Here is a 19,976-nt window from a genome sequence, read left to right as displayed (position 1 = left end):
TTTTGGGGGGGGGGGTATTACTGGGGATTGAACTGAGGGGCACTCCACCACTGAGCCACATCTTCAGCCCTATTTTGTATTTTTAAAATTTTGAGACAAGTTCTCACTGAGTTGTTTAGCTCCTTGCTTTTGCTGAGGCTGGCTTTGAACTCTTTATCCTCCTGCCTCAGCCTCCTAAGCTGCTTGGATTACAGTTGTGCTCCACTGTGCCTGGCCCTAAATGTCTTTTGATCATAAAATCTTTTAGTTTTGATAGATCCCAATTTGCCAGTTTGTTTGTTGGTTTGTTTGGGTCTTTTTGAGATGTGGTATTATTCTGTTGCCCATGCTGGTCTCAAACTCCTAGGCTTAAATGATCCTTGCACTTCAGCTTCCAGAGTTCTGGAACTATAGATGTATGCCACCACTCCAGGCTCTCCAGTATGTTGGCTTATCATTTTCTGTGACTTGTCTGGGAATTTAAAATAATATAACCAGTTGGAAAACCATTTGGTAGTTTTTTGAGAATTAAACATGATATCCTCCCACCATTCCACCTCCAAATACTCAAAGAGTAAATTGTAAAACTGTCCCCTTATATCATCTTTTAAAAGTTTATAGTTTATCTTTTATAAAAAACTAAGAGTTTCTAAAAATTCGATTCAGTATTTTTGTATGATGCAGAGTAGGGGTTATAGTTTGCTGATTTTCTTATGGATGTCCAGTTTACCATTTACTGAAAGTATTTTTCCCTTTGTATGATTGTGGCATCTTTATAAAAAATCAGACAGTTGTGTAAGTGTGGCTTCATTCTGGGTGCTGTGTTCTTTTCCAGTGACATGTTTGCTGATCCTTATGCCTGTGCCACTCTCTGTTGATCACTGTAGCATCCTGATAAGTCTTAAAGTCTGATAATGTAAAGAACACCACCACCACTACAGGTTGTTATTCTTTCCCTTCTCTCTGTTTTCTTACCCCTCCCTCAGCCCCTGTCTCACTGTTGCCCATCATTCTTATATTCTTCTTATTTGTGGAATTTTATTTATTTTTTTAATGCTTTGGAATACTGACCACTATATGTACTGGGTTTTGTTTTTGTTTTGGAGGGGATGCTGGAGGTCCAACCCTGGGCCTTGTGCATGCTAGGCAAGTCCTATACCACAGAGTTACACCCTCAGCCCACACTGTATGTAGAGTGTACAGTTGAGTTTTGACCTGTGCTCAGCGAAACTATCTGCAGAATGAAAGGTCTCCTTATGCGTATTTGTAATCCCTCCTTCTTGTTTTTCCCTGCATTCTGTCACAGGCAACCACTGACCTGCTTTTGGTTACTTCAGGTAGATTACATATTTCTAGAATTTTATGATTTTATGTAAGCAGAATCATGTAGTTTGTCTCTGTCTTGGTTGTTTTCTTTTCTTGAACTTGTTTTATTTTTTATTTTCTCAAGATTTTTCACTGACATCACTGAAAAAATACATTGCATGGCTTATAGGATTTACTAACACTTTATGATTCTTTCACTTTGAAAAGCATTGTCTCTTTAAATTGTATGCCCTTCTGTTTGATGTATTACTTCAGACTCTTAAGGTTTGTTTCACGCTAACAAGATGTTGACTTGCCTCATGGTTTGTGATCTCACACATACTGTTTTGCATTGGGTATTAGGCTCTATAGTTGTAAATCCTGGTGCCTTTTGCCTTTTTGCAGAGGTTTTTTTTTTTTTTTGGTTCAGGATATTGAACCCAGGGGCACTTAACTACTGAGCCACAGCCTCAGCTGCCCCCCCCCTTTTTTTTAGTTGTAGTTGGACACACTACCTCTATTTTTAAAATTTATTTTATTTTTTTAATTTATTTTTTAGATGTAGATGGACACAACACAATGCCTTTATTTTTATGTGGTGCTGAGAATCCAATCCAGGGCCTCGCCCGTGCTAGGCAAGCGCTCCACTGCTGAGCTACAACCCCAGCCCCTTCAGCCCTTTTTTATATTTTATTTAGAGACAGGGACTCACTGAGTTGCTTAGGGCCTTGCTAAGTTGCTGAGGCTCCTGCCTTAGCCTCCCAAGCCTCTGGGATTATAGGTATGCACCACTGCATCTGGCTTTTACAGAGCTTTTGTTAATATTTGTATCCATTTATATAAACGCTATCTTAACATAATTGGAGGAATGGTAATTCTAAATTCATGTTGACAATCATGTTTGCATATTATTTTTGATATTTAATACCTTATTTAGTGAAGACAGACATTTCAGGTAATGTGGTAGGAAAGTGTGTGCACTTTAGACTTGTGAATCTTTAGTTTTATAATCTAGAAAGTACAACTTGGACAAAGTGCAAGAATATTTGAAAAGCAGCAGGTAGGGGTCTATGGATGACATTTTGAGACATTCTAGTCCTAAGCTTTTGTTAGGGGTATTCAGTGGAATGGAGACATGGTAATCAGAGGTAACATAATTGGACTTGGGCTCTGGCCTTGGCATTCCTTTTACTTCCTGTATATATCAGCTCTTCCTGAAAGGATGCTAATAAGTGTTTGCCAGCTTACCTATTTGAAATGTAATAGTTACATACTACATAGTTAAAAGGAATAATCTAAAATACTGAATTTTGAGAGTGACTAATTAACTAGGAAAACTAAGTACAAAGGATTTAAGGACCAGAGTTCTTAGTCCTGGCTCTGTTACTCATCAGATTTATTAAGTTCTTGAAATGTTACAGCCTTTCCTAATTCTCAACTTACTTATCTGTAAAAGGGGATTAATATCATTTGCTCACATTTTTGTCGTGGTACTTTGATAATTAGATGATGTCATCAATTTCTTGCTACAGTAATATCTTCATCTTTGTATCTGAAGGGTGTATGCTTGGTATATGGTAGGTAAGTGTGTTGGTGTTTATGGAGTTAATGAATGAACTTGTAAACTTTATTTTGTTTAAACATTCACAAAAATAGAATTGTATAATGAATTGTATACCCTTCCCCTAGTACCTGTAACTCTAAAAATTAGACATATTTTTATATCACCAAAATATGATTACATCTAACAAAATTAAAATAGTTTCCTTAAGCTGTATCAAATTCATATTAACATATCCCCAGTCAAATTATACATATATATGTTTTTAACAGTTGGTTTGTTCCAAAGAGATCCACACAAATTTGACTAATTGAATTTATTTATTGTGACTATTGGTTTCTTTTAATCAAGAATGTTTTTATTCCTCCAGCTGCTCTCCCTTCAACACCATTGACATGTTGGAGAAAGGAGAACTAATTTTGTACACTGTCCTAGATTTGTTTGATTAATTACTGTTGTTACCATTTTGTTTACTTCTCTACTCCTACAGTAAGGGTAAAGCATATTTGATAGATGGTGCTGAGTACTTCTTGTGGTATCACAAAGAGGTATATAATCTTTTACAAATTCCAGGCTTGATCAATGGGCTCAAGTATTGGCAGCCTGATCTTTCCATTGTCACCATTATAATATTTAATATTTTAAATATTTTAATATTTTAGTATCTACTGGTGGTAATTGCCTGAATTAATGAGCTTTTGAAACTAGAGGTGCTAAATACATGTGGAGAGGTATTATTGAGATTCTGTTATAATTACTATTAATAAAATGGGACAGTATCTGTAGTTGAGCAAAGTTATCAATGCAGTAAGATCCAGGAGGCAGAGGTGCAGATAGTAGTAAGATTACAAATTAGGCTGCAGATTTCACAATGGGATATATAAAGAACTAACATCTTTTTAGCCACAGTAGATTTAGAGCTTATCTATTAGTATCAAAAAATTTAGACATTCTCTTGGAACCTTCTTATTAGTGAGATTTTAGAAGTTGGGTATATATATATGCCGTAATTAGTGTTTGTTTCTGTTAAGTGAAAATAATTAAGACATACCATTTTATGTGATTTGTAATGAATCCATTTTTAGACATTATCTTTCATTTTATGTGATTTATAATGAATCCATTTTTAGACACTATCTTTGAATTTATATTTATCTTAGGAAATATTTTGTAATATTTTAGGAAATATAAAATATTTTAGGAACTTAAATTTTAAAACGGAACATTTGGAAAGTATTGTTGATTTGTATGCTGTTGTACACACTTATTAAAATGACAGTGCAAGAAAAATTTAAATATTCATCACATATCAATATCCAGACCTATGTGTAGGAGAGGTAGCATGCTTCAGGGACTCAATGTGTTCATATTGAAAACCAAAAAGTACTCTCAAATTCTTGAGCAACTGAAGAATATTTTTAAAAGTTTTCTAAAAGCACTTGATAACTGTGGAATATGAAATTTTGCCAAGGATTTATTATTAACTTATTTTTTTCTTTGATAGGAAAATAAAAAATATTTCAGACGCAGTGAACTTGTGAAAAAAGAGGAGGAGGCATATTTTGAAAGATGTGGCTACAAGGTATGAATGTGAGCTTTTAAATTAAATTGTAAATTTCTGCGTTTAAATTTATATAGCTATTGTTAAATGACAAAATTATTGATCTCTGTTCAATTTATCAATGTTACATATTAGCCTATAAGTGAGAAGCCATCTGGAGAGGTATGAGTTTTTGTTTTTGTTTTGCTTTTTTTTTAAAAAAAAAAAATTCTTGAATTTAGGAAAATATATGCATGACTTTTGGCTCGGAATGGTTTGGCTTTTTGTGGACAGCATGAAGTGGCTTGAGATCAAAGCTTGACCTTTTTTAAAAAATTAAGTCCTGGATCTGATGCTGCCTTATTTTCCTCTCCACCACCACTTCTCTCCCTCACCTCTCCCAATAAAACTGTATCTCAGAAGAGTCCAGTTCATTTTATTCTTTCAGCAGCAGTGATGTTAGCAGTGGCATTTCCCCTGCTTTCTCCCGAATATTTTCAGCCATTGATTATGATTGTATTGTTAATAATTCCTTTTGGGCCATTAGTAACTCTGCCTGAAATATAGCACCATGTATATATATATATATATGCTTTTATTGTAATAAGTTATAACATTTCAGATACTGTTTAGTTTATTGAATAGAAAATGTAACTTTGAAATATTGTTTAGAAACAAATGAGTTGTCTGAAAGGCTTTACTTGTATGTTTTGGAAGCATGACTGAAACTATTTTCAGATTACCAGTTGATAATGTGCTGGGGGTTTTATTGGGAGGGGTTAATGCTTATGAGGTGGAGAAGTCAGGTTTAAGTTATTTTTTTTAACTCTATATCTTGTTTAATAATTTTAACTCACAATTAAGAGGTTCTGTCAAAATTCTATTTGAAATCAATTTTTTGCTCATGAAACATTAATATAAAATAATACTCTTGTGCATGTAATAGGGAAGGTTCTAGAAATTAGTTTATATGGCATAGCCTTTCCAGAAGGAAGCATGAGGAATGCAAATGTTATGTATATGCATTTGGTTTTATTTTGTAGGGTTGGAAAGGGCATGTATTAAAGAAAAATATAGTTAATATTTTTAAAGGCTTTTTACATGTAAAAGCTTATATTTGCATTTTGATCATTTCCTATAAAGATACTGATTTACTTCTGGTTTAGGAAATTAAGTTCTATGTAAATAATTGTTGTATCCAATTCAGAGAGATGATTTCTCAGTTCCCAGATCTCTAAATTTGAACTTTTCAACTTCTTGATAAGGTAGGAAAAAAATTAAGAAAGTGGCAGTTTTTGCTTTGCATAGATTTTGTGGGAGGGCTTTTTTGCTTACATAGAAGAAAGCAAGCGCTGAAGTGAAATAAGTACTATAAAGATATTAGTTGTAACTTTGAGTCTAGCTGACAAAATGTCTTAGCTCTTTTCCCCAGAGCTATTAATGGCCATTATATAATTTAAAAAGCTTTTAGTCCTGAGGGTTTTGAAAAACACCTATTGATGTGCTTAAGAAGAAATCACAGGTTTTTGTTTTTGAGGATATTTTTAATAGCTCCTTCTTGGTAGTAGTGACAATATAGTATCCATTGCTTTTTTTTCCCTTTATAGAAACTAATTACAGTTTTTTTAAGGCTTGGCCTGATTTGTCCTGTGAAAATATGAAAGTTCAGTCTTTTACCTCAGTATCAACTAGGATGAGTCCAGCATTTAGTCATAAACTACAAGGTCATTTATTACATAATTGAAAAAAAAATTGGGGGGGTACTGGGGATTGAACTCAGGGACACTTGATCATTGAGCCCCAGCACCAGCTCTATATTGTATTTTATTTAGAGACAGGGTCTCACTGAGTTGTTTAGCGCCTCACCATTGCTGAGGCTGGCTTTGAACTCGAAATCCTCCTGTCTCAGCCTCCCGAGCCACTGGGATTATATGTGTGTGCCACTGTGCCTAGCTATTACATAATTTTTTACCATTAGAGCTTTTTAAAATTGAGTTTCTTTTTAATAATTAATAATAATTGATGTTAATTTGCTTTTATGGTCCTTTGAATCTTATTCCTCCTTTCAGTATTTTAGATTTTCCTACAGTCAGTGTTTTAGATTTGTCTTCTGGTTAGATAGGAAACTGTGTTTCAGCAGACCACACAGTGGGGCTTCTAAATTGCTTAACTCAGTTTTCTCAGTGATTTGGGCACTATATTTGAAAAAAATGTGAGATTCCTACCTCATTCACCTTCAGGTTCATATGAACAAGAATGTTACTCTTTCCTTGGATGGCATGTATAGAATAGTGCCATTTTTCATTGTTTTTCTACAAGAATTTAGCTCAGTTTGTGGATCAGTTCTGCATCACCTTGGGAATTTTTCTACAGGTCCAATAGTGATTTCTCTGCAGTTGGAATAATACCATTCAAAAGGAAAAATAGGAAAAAGCTAGAGCTTGAAGCTTCATAGTTTCTGTTGGAGAATAGTTCTCTTTAGTTTTCATTTTAAAGCTAAGCAACAATCAGGTAACCCTGTAGGACACTTTTTTCTCAAAGGCGAAGCAAATTGATTGTTTAAAAGAAAAAAGTACTTTTGTTTTAGAATTTGGAGAGTGTAAATTTTAGCAACATGAGTTTTGATTTTGCAAATCATTATGGTTATGTTAATTTTTTATATCAAGAATGCTGTCTCCCGTGTGCATGCTTTCTACTTGTGTTTCTGACATGGATCTGTTTGATAATCTCTTAAAAGCATGTACATTTATTATGACTTCTTTCTTCAGAAAAACACTTAGAAAACCTTCAGTACTGAAACTATTTAATGTCCAAGAATAGCTAAGGTGATGGAATTATAAATATTGGCTGTGTTTTAAAAACTAAATTTCATCTCTTTTGGCTCTTAATATAGATACAGCCAAAAGAGGAGGACCAGAAACCACTAACTTCATCAAATCCAGTATTAGAACTTGAATTGGCAGAGGAAAAATTACCCATGACTCTTTCTAGGCAAGAGGTAAGTTTATATGAGTATTTTATGGGAACATTTTTTCCACATGTTTACATGAGTTATGTGTCATTATTTCTCATATAAGATGACCTACTGACCTAAAAGTCCTTTACAAGATAGTTTTCTTCATTAGGTTGTAAATTAACCTCTGCTTCTTTTCTTAATAGTATTCTTACTTTTTTTAAAGAGCATATCATAAACTTTGAATGATAAACACATTAAACATTGTTAAGTTATAATTGAATTCATGTTTTCTAAATAATTATATTTAAATTATTTTTTTGTCTAAATTACTTTATTAATTTGCTAACTGCCCTTACTTATCGTACATCTTTCCATGTTAAAATACAGTAATCTCTACAATTTTTAACGGCTATGTAATTTCCCATTGTGTGCTTGCACAGAAATATTTTTAAAACCAATTCTTTCTTAATTGTCATTTTAGATTGCTTCAGCATTTCCCTATTATAAATAATACTGAGATGAACATTCTTTTACAGACATCATTACAAGCATAATAATGTATGATTATTTCCTTTGGAAAAGTTTCTGGAAGCATGATTTGTTTCTGAGGCAAAGACTCTATTTTTTTTTTTTTTAAAGAGAGAGAGAGAGAGAGAGAGAGAATTTTTAATATTTATTTATTTATTAAGTTTTCGGTGGACACAACATCTTTGTTTGTATGTGGTGCTGAGGATTGAACCCAGGCCGCACGCATGCCAGGCGAGCGCGCTACCGCTTGAGCCGCATCCCCAGCCCATAAAGACTCTATTTTAAGATTTTTTTTTTTATACATGTTTACCAAAAGGTTTTGTAGATGTTAGATGCGTTATGCCAGTATTTATATTCTTACCTGTAGTGTTTGCCCATATCCTGGTCAATAGCAACTATTACTTTACTTACAAAATAGAGATATTTGTGTGATTTAAAGAATTCAACTATAGAGAAGGTATAAAACAAAAATATCTTTTCTTCTTCCTATCTTCTATCTTCCATACCCCCCTCTAATCTGTTCTCAGTCCTGCTAGAGTCATTCACTTACACAGTCATCAGTATGCAAGTGTATACTTTTTCTTCCCTTTCACACAAGTGAGATTATTTATATGCTTGTGTGCCTCGCTCTTTTCACTTAAAAATATATTTTGAAGACTGTGTATGTGTGTGTTTGTGTGTACACACTGTATATGAAAGTTTTTACTTTGGGCAAGTTACTGAGACTTTCTAATTCCCTATTTTTCTTTCTTTTTTTGTGTTGGGGGTGGATACTGGAAGTTAAGTCCAGGTGAGCTACATCCCCAGTCCTTTTTTATTTTTTATTTTGAGACGCAGTATCACTAAGTTGCTTAGGGATGTTGCTAATTGGCTTTGAACTTGAGATCCTCCTGTCTTAACCTCCCATGTAGCTGATATCCCTTTTGGTCTCTGTGTCAAAAATTTTTTTTGTATACAAGTTTAAATAATTAGAATAATAGAATTCTCACACTATCTTGAATTCAGATAGTTTATTACCTTTCCTTTAGGCAAAATCACTGTCATGTAATCCCAGACAGATGAGAATTAGCCATGTAAACTGATATTTAGAAAAATACTGCATAATTCTCATAACTTGGTTTATTAATAGCCCTCAGCTTTACAGTGTTTTAAAGTAATAACTAGCTCAAATTCTCTGTTTTTTTCTATTTAGGTTATTTAAATTTGTGATTGAGACAGTTGGACAATCTTCTTTAATCTTTGTGAGTCCTCAGCAGTCTGTCCATGTTTTAGATGTGTCTGATTGTGGGTAGGGCTTAATATTAGTACAGAGTGTGGCACATAGGTCAGAGGGTGGGTATTGTGCCTCTCACCAATACATTTGCAGTTGTGGTTGTTATTCCTTATTCCATGTTATTATAGTGGAGTTACACAGAAGGAAACCTTCATAGGAATGATGACTGACTGTAGAAGTCACCATGTGAAAATAGGTAAAGGAATTTGGAATAGTTAGCTTAAAGAGAAGAGTTAGTAAATATATTTTTAAAATATCCATTGAATTTTGGCAAAATATTGAATATTCTCTGTGGTTTCTTAAAATAGAACTAGGCAATGGGAAGAAGCTTGAGGGATGCAGATTTCAGTTTTGAAAAGTAATGCATACTAGTCTGAAATTGAGGTAGGATATTTCTTTCTTTTTTTTTTTTAAGATGTCGATGGACCTTCACTTTATTTATTTATTTATTTATTTATTTATTTATTTATTTATTTATGGTGCTGAGATCGAACCCTCACACATGGTAGGCAAACGCTGTACCACTGAGCCACAACCCAGCCCTGGGGTGGGATATTTCATGAAGAGATGTGATTATTACTTCTCAAGGATCTGACAAGGACATTTTTGAGGGTTTTTTTTTTTTCCCCCTGCATTGATTGGCACTAGATGACCTCTTAAATTTCTGTTTTAATCCCAAACCTCAGTTAATACAAGGAAGTCCTTTTAGTGGTTTCTAGGTGTGTTTTACTGTTTATGTTCCCAGATTAAGTTCTTGGTGGCAGTGTTTTTTTTTTTTTTTCTTTTATCAATTTTTCAATTATCCATTTTCTTTTATCAGTTCATTTTCTTAATTACATTTTTCTTTCTCCTTTTTTAAATGAAACATAATGTACACAAAGAGTATATAAAACATAGATGTAATATAATGGATAATTACATTACCCAAGTCATGAAATCAAGTATGGATCTATACTTCCAAAGTCCTGCATGTGCCCCTTCTAGTCATCTCTCATTTTCTCTCTTTGAATTTTACTATAGTATTATGGTGAATCCTTTTTGCTATGATTATGGATTCATTGTTTACTCCAAGTTTTATTCTCTGTAGAACTGCCATTCTTCCCTCTTTAGTGTTTTTTCTGTGTGTCTTACTGCACAGATTATCCTACCTGCAGCAGGCCAGCAGAGGACTGTTGTTCAGAGTATGATGATAGCACAGCATATCTGTTCATGGAAGATTAAGGAAAAACAAATACAGCTTACTTTTTACATCTACATTTCAAAACAGATGTTTGATTACCTAAAATGTGTGTTGGCAGAGGGGATTAGTATTGTCTTTTGATGTTTTTAAAAAGAGGACTGAGTCACAGTTATGTAAATTGAGGACCAAAACTGTATCCCTTCTCTTAGTTCTTATAAGTAAGGAGTGTATGTGTCTTGCAGAAAAAATGAGAGGTCTATATTTGGGGCTTGCTTTAGATTTGAATTATAGATTTATATGTCAGACCACTTTCTAGGAGCTATTCAGCAATAAAATATATAGCCATGACATTGAGTCAAAATAGACTTTTAACTAAGGTATTTTCTCTTTCATTCACCGACATCTTTATTTAGTGTAGATAGGTGAATAAAATATTTTATTTTTCACTCAGAAATATGTACTTAGATAATTCATTTTATTAAACACTGGTTTCATTTTAAGGTAAAGTATGGAAATTGTTTGAGTTTTTTCCCCTGTTTCACAAATAAAATGAATTACTAGGCTTTTGTTTTTCTATAGGTTATCAGAAGGTTAAGAGAAAGAGGAGAACCAATTAGACTATTTGGAGAAACTGATTATGATGCTTTTCAACGTTTAAGAAAAATAGAGATCCTCACACCAGAAGTTAATAAGGTAAGAAGTCAGATTAAAGTTAGAAAAATACCACTGACTAGAATAGTTTGGAGTTTGACTTAATTGTGTTACTATATGTAAAAAATTGAAAAATACCCTTGCTTCTGATGCTGTTTACTTTTGTAAAAATGTATGTAACTTGCATATAGTTTAGTGCATTTTGACAAATACAAGTGTATAACCCTACCCTTATCAAGATATAGAATATTTCTATCACCTCAGAAAGTTCCCCAGTGCCCCTTCATAGCCAATCCCCATATCCCTCCTCCACTCCCAGGAAGCCACCTTTTGAATTCTGTCACCTTTATTTATTTGACTTGTTCTGGTGTCTCATATGGCTAACCTCAGTGTATATATGGTTTCTTTTGCTCAGTGTAACATTTTTTAGCTTCTCCCGTGCTATTGCAGAATTCACTAATTTCCTTTCCATTGCCCAATGATATTCAGTTATATAAGTGTAGTACAGTTCGTTTTGGGCTTTGGGCTATAATAAATAAAACTGCTGTGAACATTGATATCTGTATCATATTTGGGCCTATTATTTTTTCTCTTGAGTAAATATGTTCTATCTCTTTGGCAAATACCTGGAAATGGAATTGCTAAATAATAAAAATAGATACATGCTTAAGTAAGAAATGCCAGACATTTCTAAATATCATCCTATGGTATTGGTAGTCTTTTTAATTTTAACCATTCTCTTGTATATCTAGTAGTATCTCATTGTGATTTTATTCATATTTCTGTTTACTAAGATGATGAATCTCTACTTTTTCATAGACATCTTTCATAGACTTTCTGTAGTATTAGTCATATTCATTGTTAAATTGGATTATCTTTTGAATTTGGGAGTTATTTGTATATTTATAAATTTTGTGACTATTTTCTCCTAGTCTGTATCTGTCTTAATCTCTCAATGATGTCTTTGCTGAGCAGTTTAAATTTTAATGAAGTGAAGTTTATTAGCTTTTCCTTTTATGGTTGTTGTTTATGTTGTGCTTAAGAAATCTTTGCCTACCCCAAGGTCTCCTTCTTTTGTATTTTCTTCTGGAAGATTAATAGTTTTAGATTTTGATGGAGGCTCTGATCTTGTTTCATGGCTCAATATGTGGTCCATTCCAGGGGCTCTTGAAAAGAGTTATGTTTTTATTTCATTATATATTTCTACAAGTGTCAATTATGATAGTGTTGTTCATATCTTTGTGGCCTCAATAATGTTTTATCAAACTTGCTCTATCAATTACTGAAAGATGGTATGGTCATCTATGGCTGCGCAACAGACCATCCCCAAACTTAGTCATGTAAAGGAATTTATTAATATAAAATCTTTTTGTTTATCTGTGAGTATAACAAGTCACTTAGAAACCTGGTAGTTTAGATAACTTATCATCTCACAGTTTTGTGGTTTGGTTGGGCTAGGTTGTCTTTTGCTTGGGGTCTTCCATGTGATTGCTTTAGATAAAAGTCATCTGAAATCATCTAAAGACTCCTCTGGACTAGTCCTTATGTGCCTGGCATCTCAGATGGAAGGTGAGAATTGCTGAGGCCTAACTGGGCATCTCTTTCTTCATGTAGTTTTCTTTTTGCTAGCTTGGGCTTCATGACTGCTTTCCCTATTTATTGCCAAATCACCTTCCTGCTTCACTTTTCAACATTGCCATTCTAGCCCCATGGCATAAACAGTTGCCTGAACACTTTCAGTCTCTGTGTCTATAATGATCATTTTTCTTGTGCCTTTTGTTTCTCTCTTATATGCCTTGGTTGAAACCTTTTGTTTTTTCAAACAAAATTCAAAGATTATATCTCTTCTCCTAACCTGTCCATGGCCTCAGTCAGAATTAATAGCTTCCCTCTCTATGCTCCTGTAATAAACTTCTGTTAGTGCGTTTCACTAATATTAGATTGTTGTATGTATTTATCTTTTCCTGGTTTAATTTTGTTTGCCAAGTCTAGTGTCTTGCATATGTGGTTTTTAAGGAAAGAGCATAGGAACAAAAACTCTGGATTCCATTCCTGATTTGTAATTATTAATTATTGGGCCACTGACTAGTATTTAATTTACTTGAACCCTAGAGTCCTTATTTATAAATAAAGGCAGTGATATCTGCTTTACAAGGATGTAGTGAGAATTCAAGGAGATATTCGTTGGGTACTGGTCTTATGCATTGTACATAGCAAGTACTTGATATTTGGTAAATTAAAAGTTTTAAGTTGAATATTTCTCTTCTATGTTTATGAAAGAGCAGTAGAAAATGATTAAATTGCTTGTGATAAACAAAAGCTAATATTTGTTGGATGCTTACTGTGCTCCAGTGACTGTTGAAAGTGCAGTGTACATTAATTTGCCTATTTATATAACTTGATATTTGCAAGGCTTTTGGAACAGTTCTAGTATATAGTAAATGTTAAATAAAACAAAAAATACTTCTCATGACAGCTCTACATAGTAGATGGTATTGTTCTCATTTTATAGGTACAACAACTGAGGCATACATGGGTAAAGTAAGTTGTCTAAGAGTAGTAAGCTACAAAGATTTGAAGCTTGATAGACTTCACAACTGTGGCTTTTACACCTCATGGCTGATTTTCATTCATGTTGAGGAAACTGAGGATTCCATTTTTTATTAAATAGTCATACAGTGAATATGCGTGTAATATGGAATTTGCCAGTTTGCTAGAAATGAAGTTGAGAACCTGGCATATAGATGAGATGCCAGGTTTATTCTAAATATTTGAGGAGTTCAGAGTAGTTGCAGTGAAGTTGGATGTTTTAAATGAATGATGGGGACCCTAATGAAGATCTGGTCATTTTTACTAAGCCTTGTTATAAAATTACAGCATTTATGAAGATTCTTATTTGAATTTGTTGCTCATGTCTGTTTTATTTTTCCAGCCACCAGTTTGGCCATTGTGCAAACATTCCTTTAAATATGTTTGTAACAATTAACTTTGGAGAATAATGCTAATATTATGCATACTAGTTTTACCAAATTCTTAACTCCTTGTAGGGAGAAAAATGAAATGTACTTCTTATTACTATAAAATCGAAGGTGAAACATTAGTGAAATTTCATAATAGGTGTACTTCTTTTCTCCTCTTTAAAAAATTTTTTTGTCATATATGTATTTTAATAAATATGTATTTTAATAAAAATATATGTATATATTTTAGTTGTTGATGGATCTTTATTTATATTTATTTATATGTGGTGCTGAGAATCAAATCCTCAAACATGCTAGACAAGCGCTCTACTACTGAGCTATAACCCCAGCTCCCTTTTTCCTCTTCTTAGGGCTTGAGGAATGATCTGAAAGCAGCTTTGGATAAGATTGATCAACAGTACCTCAATGAAATTGTGGGTGGTCAAGAACCTGGAGAGGAAGATACACAAAATGATCTGAAAGTTCATGAAGAAAACACAACAATTGAAGAGTTAGAGGTAGTCTCCACTCCCAGCCCAACTCCTTCCCCATTACCCACTTTTCCTCTGGAGCAGATGGCTAAGTTGATCAGAGTGTTTACTGAAAAGCTACTACCATCTTGGGTCAGTGCAAAGGCCCTTCTTTTATTTCATGCTTTTATTCATTTATTCCTCTTTTGCTCATTCTTTATTCACATTCCTCTACTTCCTAACCTCAAACATTAGTCATTATAATATGTTTGATATGATCCTTGCATTTGTTTGTGTTCTTGTAAAATCTGCAGTGTACTATGTGTACACATGCACATGTATGCACGCATACATATTTTTGGGGGGGTTGACCCAGGCCTTTTTTTTTTTTTTTTTGGTACTGGGAATTGAACCCAGATAGACTTAGCCACTGAGCCATATCCCCAGTTGTTTTTTGTTTGTTTGTTTTTTGTTTTTAAGAGATAGGGTCTCACTGAGTTGCTTAGGACCTAGATAAGTTGCTAAGGCTGGCTGTGCCCAGACCCCAGGCCTTTTAAAATTTTTATTTTGAGACAGTTTCACTAAGTTGCCTAGGCTAGCCTTGAACTTGTGATCCTCCTGCCTTAGCCACCTTAGTAGTTGGGATTACAGGTATCTGACAACATGTCCATATAATTTTTATTTTTATAAGTAATATTATGTAGTGATAGTCTTATTTTATTTTTTTACTTTTATTTTTTTCACTTCATGCTGTTTTTGAGATTCATCCTTGATGCTTTAAGTACATTTAGACCTTTGCTTTTAATTGCTGCGTATTATGGCAATATTTTCCCTTATAATTGTGGATAGCTGGATTGTTCCCAGCTCCTTATTAATCACAAACAACTTTGTGATAAGTACTCTTTAGTATACCACTGTGTACTAAAACAGCATGTAAAAAACATGGCTTAGCTTACAATTTTTTTAATGCTTAATAAGATACAAACTGTTATTTTTTTGTTTCCTTTGTTTCTGGTTCTTGTACCTGTAGTGGTCTCTAAGGGTAAAGATTGTTGTTGAGGATGATGTGTCATTTTAATCACTTCTTCCCCATCACCTATGAAGGTCCCTAAATTTTACTAAAATAATTGGTATGGGCAACCGTTTGTCAGTTGGACTCACTTGTTCCTCCTTTCCTCCCACCTGCCTTCTTTATCTTTCTTTTTTGAAGAAAGCTTTATTGAGATATTCACATACTATATGATGTACTCATTTAAAGTATATAATTTAGTGGATTTTAATATATTCACTGGGTGGTACAACTGTTATCACTATGTATTAGAACACTTTTGTTTCTCCCCGAAGAAATCTCATATCCATTAGGAGTCATTGTACTTACCTCGTTGTCTTTTCGTTTTGGTACTGGGGATTGAACTCAGGGGCACTTAACCTCTGAGCCATCACATCCCCAGCCCTTTTTTGTATTTTATTTAGAGATAGGGTCTCATTGAGTTGCTTAGGGCCTTGCTAAGTTGTTGAGTCTGGCTTTGAACCCGTGATCCTCCTGCCTTAGCCTCCTGAGCCAATGGTGATCCCCCTGCCTCAGCCTCCTGAGCCAATGGGATTACTGGCGTGCACCACCACATGTGGCTCTGATTCTTTTTTCTCTCCACCTCTCTTTGGAATTATAAAAGATATTACAATTTCTCTGTAGAAATGGCAAATCAGAGTTTTGGGCTTTTTTTTTTTTTTTTAAACTAGAAATTCCAATAGATTTTTAAATAAAAATTACACAATATGTGATAAAGAGCATTGAATAATATGGTGTTGGTCACATATACACACACCACATTTGAATACATCCATGCAGTTTGTTCTCTGTTTATTAACAGAAGTATCATTTCTTTTTCTTTAGACACTGGGGGAGTCTTTAGGGAAAGGCGATGATCATAAGGACATGGACATCATCACCAAGTTCCTGAAAGTATGTATCAAAGGCGAGGGAAAGAGGCATTCTGAATGCTTAAAAACTATTCTTCTATTTTTTGAGTATCAAGGGTTAAAGGCTAGATAGGGACATTCTCAAAAAACATGAGTGCTTGTGCTATGTTTATGACATCACTTTGCACTTGTATATAGTGGTTAATGAAAGAAAAAGTATATTTACTTTCTTTGTGACACTTTTCTCAAAAGTTGACTAATTCATATAAACATACACAAAAGAATCCCAACAATAGAATGAACAAGAAATTCGGAGGAATTGCTTATTTTTTATTAACGCCTAGGAAGGAGTGCAATGGCTGGATTCCATAAGCTTTTATGAGATATCTGTGAAAGTAAGGAAAGGAAGGAAGTGGAAAGATATTGGCAATACAAAAAGTAAACATATCTGTCACCTTCCAGAGTGTTCATTTCTTCACTTGTACATACAGTTGCCTATTATTTATTTAAATTAAATTTTTTTTAATTGTAGGTGGAAATACCTTTATTTTATTTTTTTATGTGGTGCTGAGGATAGAACCCAGTGCCTCTCACATGCTAGACAAGCACTCTACCTCTGATCCACAACCCCAGCCCCCAATTGCCTATTTTTTATTTGATTTGCTAATTCTGTCTTTTTAAAATAATTTTTTTTAAATTGTAGATGGATATTTATTTATTTTTATGTGGTGCTGGGGATCGAACCCAGTGCCTTATGTGTTGCAGGCAAATGCTGTTCCACTGAGCTACAGCTCCAGCCCCCTAATTCTATCTTTATTATAGGCGTTTCTATCTCTGGTTAAGCCTAGTTGTTTTTAATGTTTATTCACAAGCTGTTCAGTCTGAGATTTAAGTATAAAGAATGATTTTACTTGTATTTCCATTTTAAATATATTATTTTGGTCATAAAGATTCTAAAATATATGGAGGATAGGGCATGGAACTAGTATGAACAAGTCTTTTATTTTGGAGTGATGGCCTCTCCTTTGTAGGTGTGCATAAAGGAGTATGTCCCCCTCAGCCTTCACGTTGCCTTGGAAGGAGTACCATGTATACGGTCAAACCCAGAGGGGACTAGGTTTGTTTCTGGGGGTGGAGGCAAGAAGTGGGAGGGATGGGTCACAGTCTGCTTTATTTTCATTTCTTTTTTTTCTTCCTTCTTTAGTCAGGTGCTTTAGTGGGACTTTTTTTTTTAATTGATTTATTGTCTGAACTGCATAAGTAGTTCAAATAATACAGCATACTTGGGAGACTAAGTATCATAGTGCATATGGTCTTATGGATGATTAATCTAACTTGGTCAAATTTTATGTAATAGGTACAATTTTTGCAAATAAAGTAAAAGTTTATTCAAATAATTAACTAAGAATTTTTTTTGGTTTTGTACTGGATTGAATTCAGGGGCACTCAGCCACTGAGCCACATCCCCATCTCTTTTTTGTGTTTTATTTAGAAACAGGGTCTCACTGAGTTGCTTAGTGCCTCCTTTTATTGAGACTGGCTTTAAACTCTGGATCCTTCTGCCTCAGCCTCTGGAGCCACTGGGATTATAGGCATATGCCACTGTGCCTGGCTAAGAAATTTGTTTTTTTTTTTTAAGCAAATGGGTTATCTTGAGCTAGGATACATAGATTAGGAATGTCTGTGACTCACTAAAGATAATACTTTGAAAGAAACATGAGAAAATAAGCAGAAATAGTTAAACTTTATTTGATAATATTTTAACTAACCAAGGCATTTACTTTAAGAATGAAAATGTACTGTTTTTTTGTGTTATAGTGCTTTTAAACTCATTAAACCACTAGATGGCATTGTAGTCTCAATTTACTCCTTCTTTCAACAGTTTCTTCTCGGTGTTTGGGCTAAGGAATTGAATGCCAGAGAAGATTATGTGAAACGCAGTGTGCAGGGTAAACTGAACAGTGCTACTCAGAAGCAGACTGAGTCCTATCTCAGACCACTTTTCAGAAAGCTCCGGAAAAGGGTAAGGTTTTCTCGGGAAATGCTTTTATTAACTGACTTTGAAAATTAGAAGATAGAGATTTAGAATAATTATTACTTGTTTTTCACTAAATAGTAGCTCCTAAAATTAGTTATGCTTTTTTCTTTTCCAGAATCTTCCTGCTGACATTAAAGAATCGATAACAGATATTATTAAATTCATGTTGCAGAGGGAATATGTAAAGGTATGTTATGCTATCCATTGAAATTATTATGAATATATTTAGGTTATGTACATAATGTTCATTTGGGATGGGGGGATTTTGCATAGTATGGTTTAGAATAAATGTGAAGTGAGCTAGTAGTAAGAAAAGTTTTGTTTTCCATTGTTTTCTCAGCATTATTGTTAGACATCAAATAAACCACAGGCCACAAAATGTATATTCTCAGTCATTGTTAAAGTAGATTGAAAGGTTCTGCGGAGCATGAGTTTTGTATAGGCAGTGTTTATTTAATGAATGAGATTGTATTTCAAGGTTTATAAATGGTCAATTGTGGTTTGGAACAATTTTTTTTTTCCATAGAAACAATGTTTTATAGATTAGTTTCCCAGACTAGCTATAAAGGCCCATTTAATCTGTAATGTAGCTGAACTATTGTACTGATGATACAATGGAATTTAACTACTCTTTGTAATTATTTCTATGGGGAAATGGTCCTGAAAAAGCTGTCAGGATTCCTCTCTCTCATTTCAATAGTGCAACAACAGCCAACCTCTTGCAGAGGAAGGCTGTCCCCCTTCACTGCAGTGTCTTTACTCCTGAATGGACTCTGGGAGGAGGTGGTTTGCAGGAAAGCACTCTGGTGTGAGGGACTCCTGTGAGGGAATTAGAAGGGGAAAGTGGAGAGCAGTCAGTTGCAAGAAGGCAACAAGGAGAGAAAGGCCCTGTGCATTTGTACTGTGTATTGGAGATGTGACAGGTGTAAGGAGGGCTGCTTCTGGTGACTGCCTCCTAGGAGACTAGGAGTAGAGGAGCAATCCCAGTAGTAATACCAGAGAACTGGAAAAGGAAAGAGGGGACTGCTGGCATTCCTGGGTGATTGGATGATTTTCTTTTTTAGAGATTTAGACTAATAAGAGTAATGTGGTAATTTCATTCCTTAAAAGAGCCAGTGCTCTCAAAAGAAAACTTTTTGTGTGTTGTGGTTAGAAATTTCATTCTTAGTTTATATCAATTGCATGATTCCTAATAAGAATGATTTAATTGGAATGGATGGATAAGGTCAACATTACTGCAGAAAGTATTCACATCACCTGCTTGCTGAATGATGCCTTTTCTCTTGTTATTTTTTTCTCATGATTATATATCAGAACCAGGTGAAAACTTGTTTATTTAAACTACAGAAAGAATCAAGAAATTTTAATAATGTATTTGGACAGTTTTTTTTGTAACTTTAGGGAAACTGAGTATTGGAATTATCATCGATTAAGGTCCAGTGTTAAATTTACACATGAGTATCAGTGATAAATATATGCATATGTGCCATTAAAATTAAGTTTTATAAAATCTGTTTAGCAAAGCAAGTTTGGATTTATCTTTATGGTTTTTAGTTAACCTATCTTATAGTATTTAATTTTTTAAAACTCAACTCTACATATCAATTACATAGAT

The 19,976-nt window shown here is 34.0% G+C and overlaps 1 protein-coding gene across 3 annotated transcripts in view; it reads left to right on the top strand.

The window, feature by feature from the left end:
* Prpf18 (pre-mRNA processing factor 18) overlaps positions 1-19,976 on the top strand; it is a 46,677-nt gene that overhangs the window by 13,277 nt on the left and 13,424 nt on the right. For 2 of the 3 annotated variants that reach the window (XM_048809189.1, XM_015483515.2), the window contains exons 2-8: positions 4,350-4,427; positions 7,279-7,383; positions 10,902-11,015; positions 14,305-14,451; positions 16,298-16,366; positions 18,206-18,346; positions 18,477-18,548. In XM_048809189.1, coding sequence (XP_048665146.1) covers positions 7,363-7,383; positions 10,902-11,015; positions 14,305-14,451; positions 16,298-16,366; positions 18,206-18,346; positions 18,477-18,548 — 564 coding nt within the window. In that variant the 5' untranslated portion in view covers positions 4,350-4,427; positions 7,279-7,362. Of the gene's footprint in view, positions 1-4,349; positions 4,428-4,541; positions 4,569-7,278; positions 7,384-10,901; positions 11,016-14,304; positions 14,452-16,297; positions 16,367-18,205; positions 18,347-18,476; positions 18,549-19,976 lie in introns of all 3 variants that reach the window. The other variant, XM_048809188.1, reaches the window with a different exon arrangement.

The sequence above is a fragment of the Marmota marmota genome, unplaced genomic scaffold, assembly GCF_001458135.2.
Source record: "Marmota marmota marmota unplaced genomic scaffold, marMar, whole genome shotgun sequence".
NCBI classification, from domain to species: domain Eukaryota; kingdom Metazoa; phylum Chordata; class Mammalia; order Rodentia; family Sciuridae; genus Marmota; species Marmota marmota.
The sequence above is the reverse complement of the archived record's forward strand: the minus strand, read 5'-3'. Positions and strand labels throughout refer to the sequence as shown.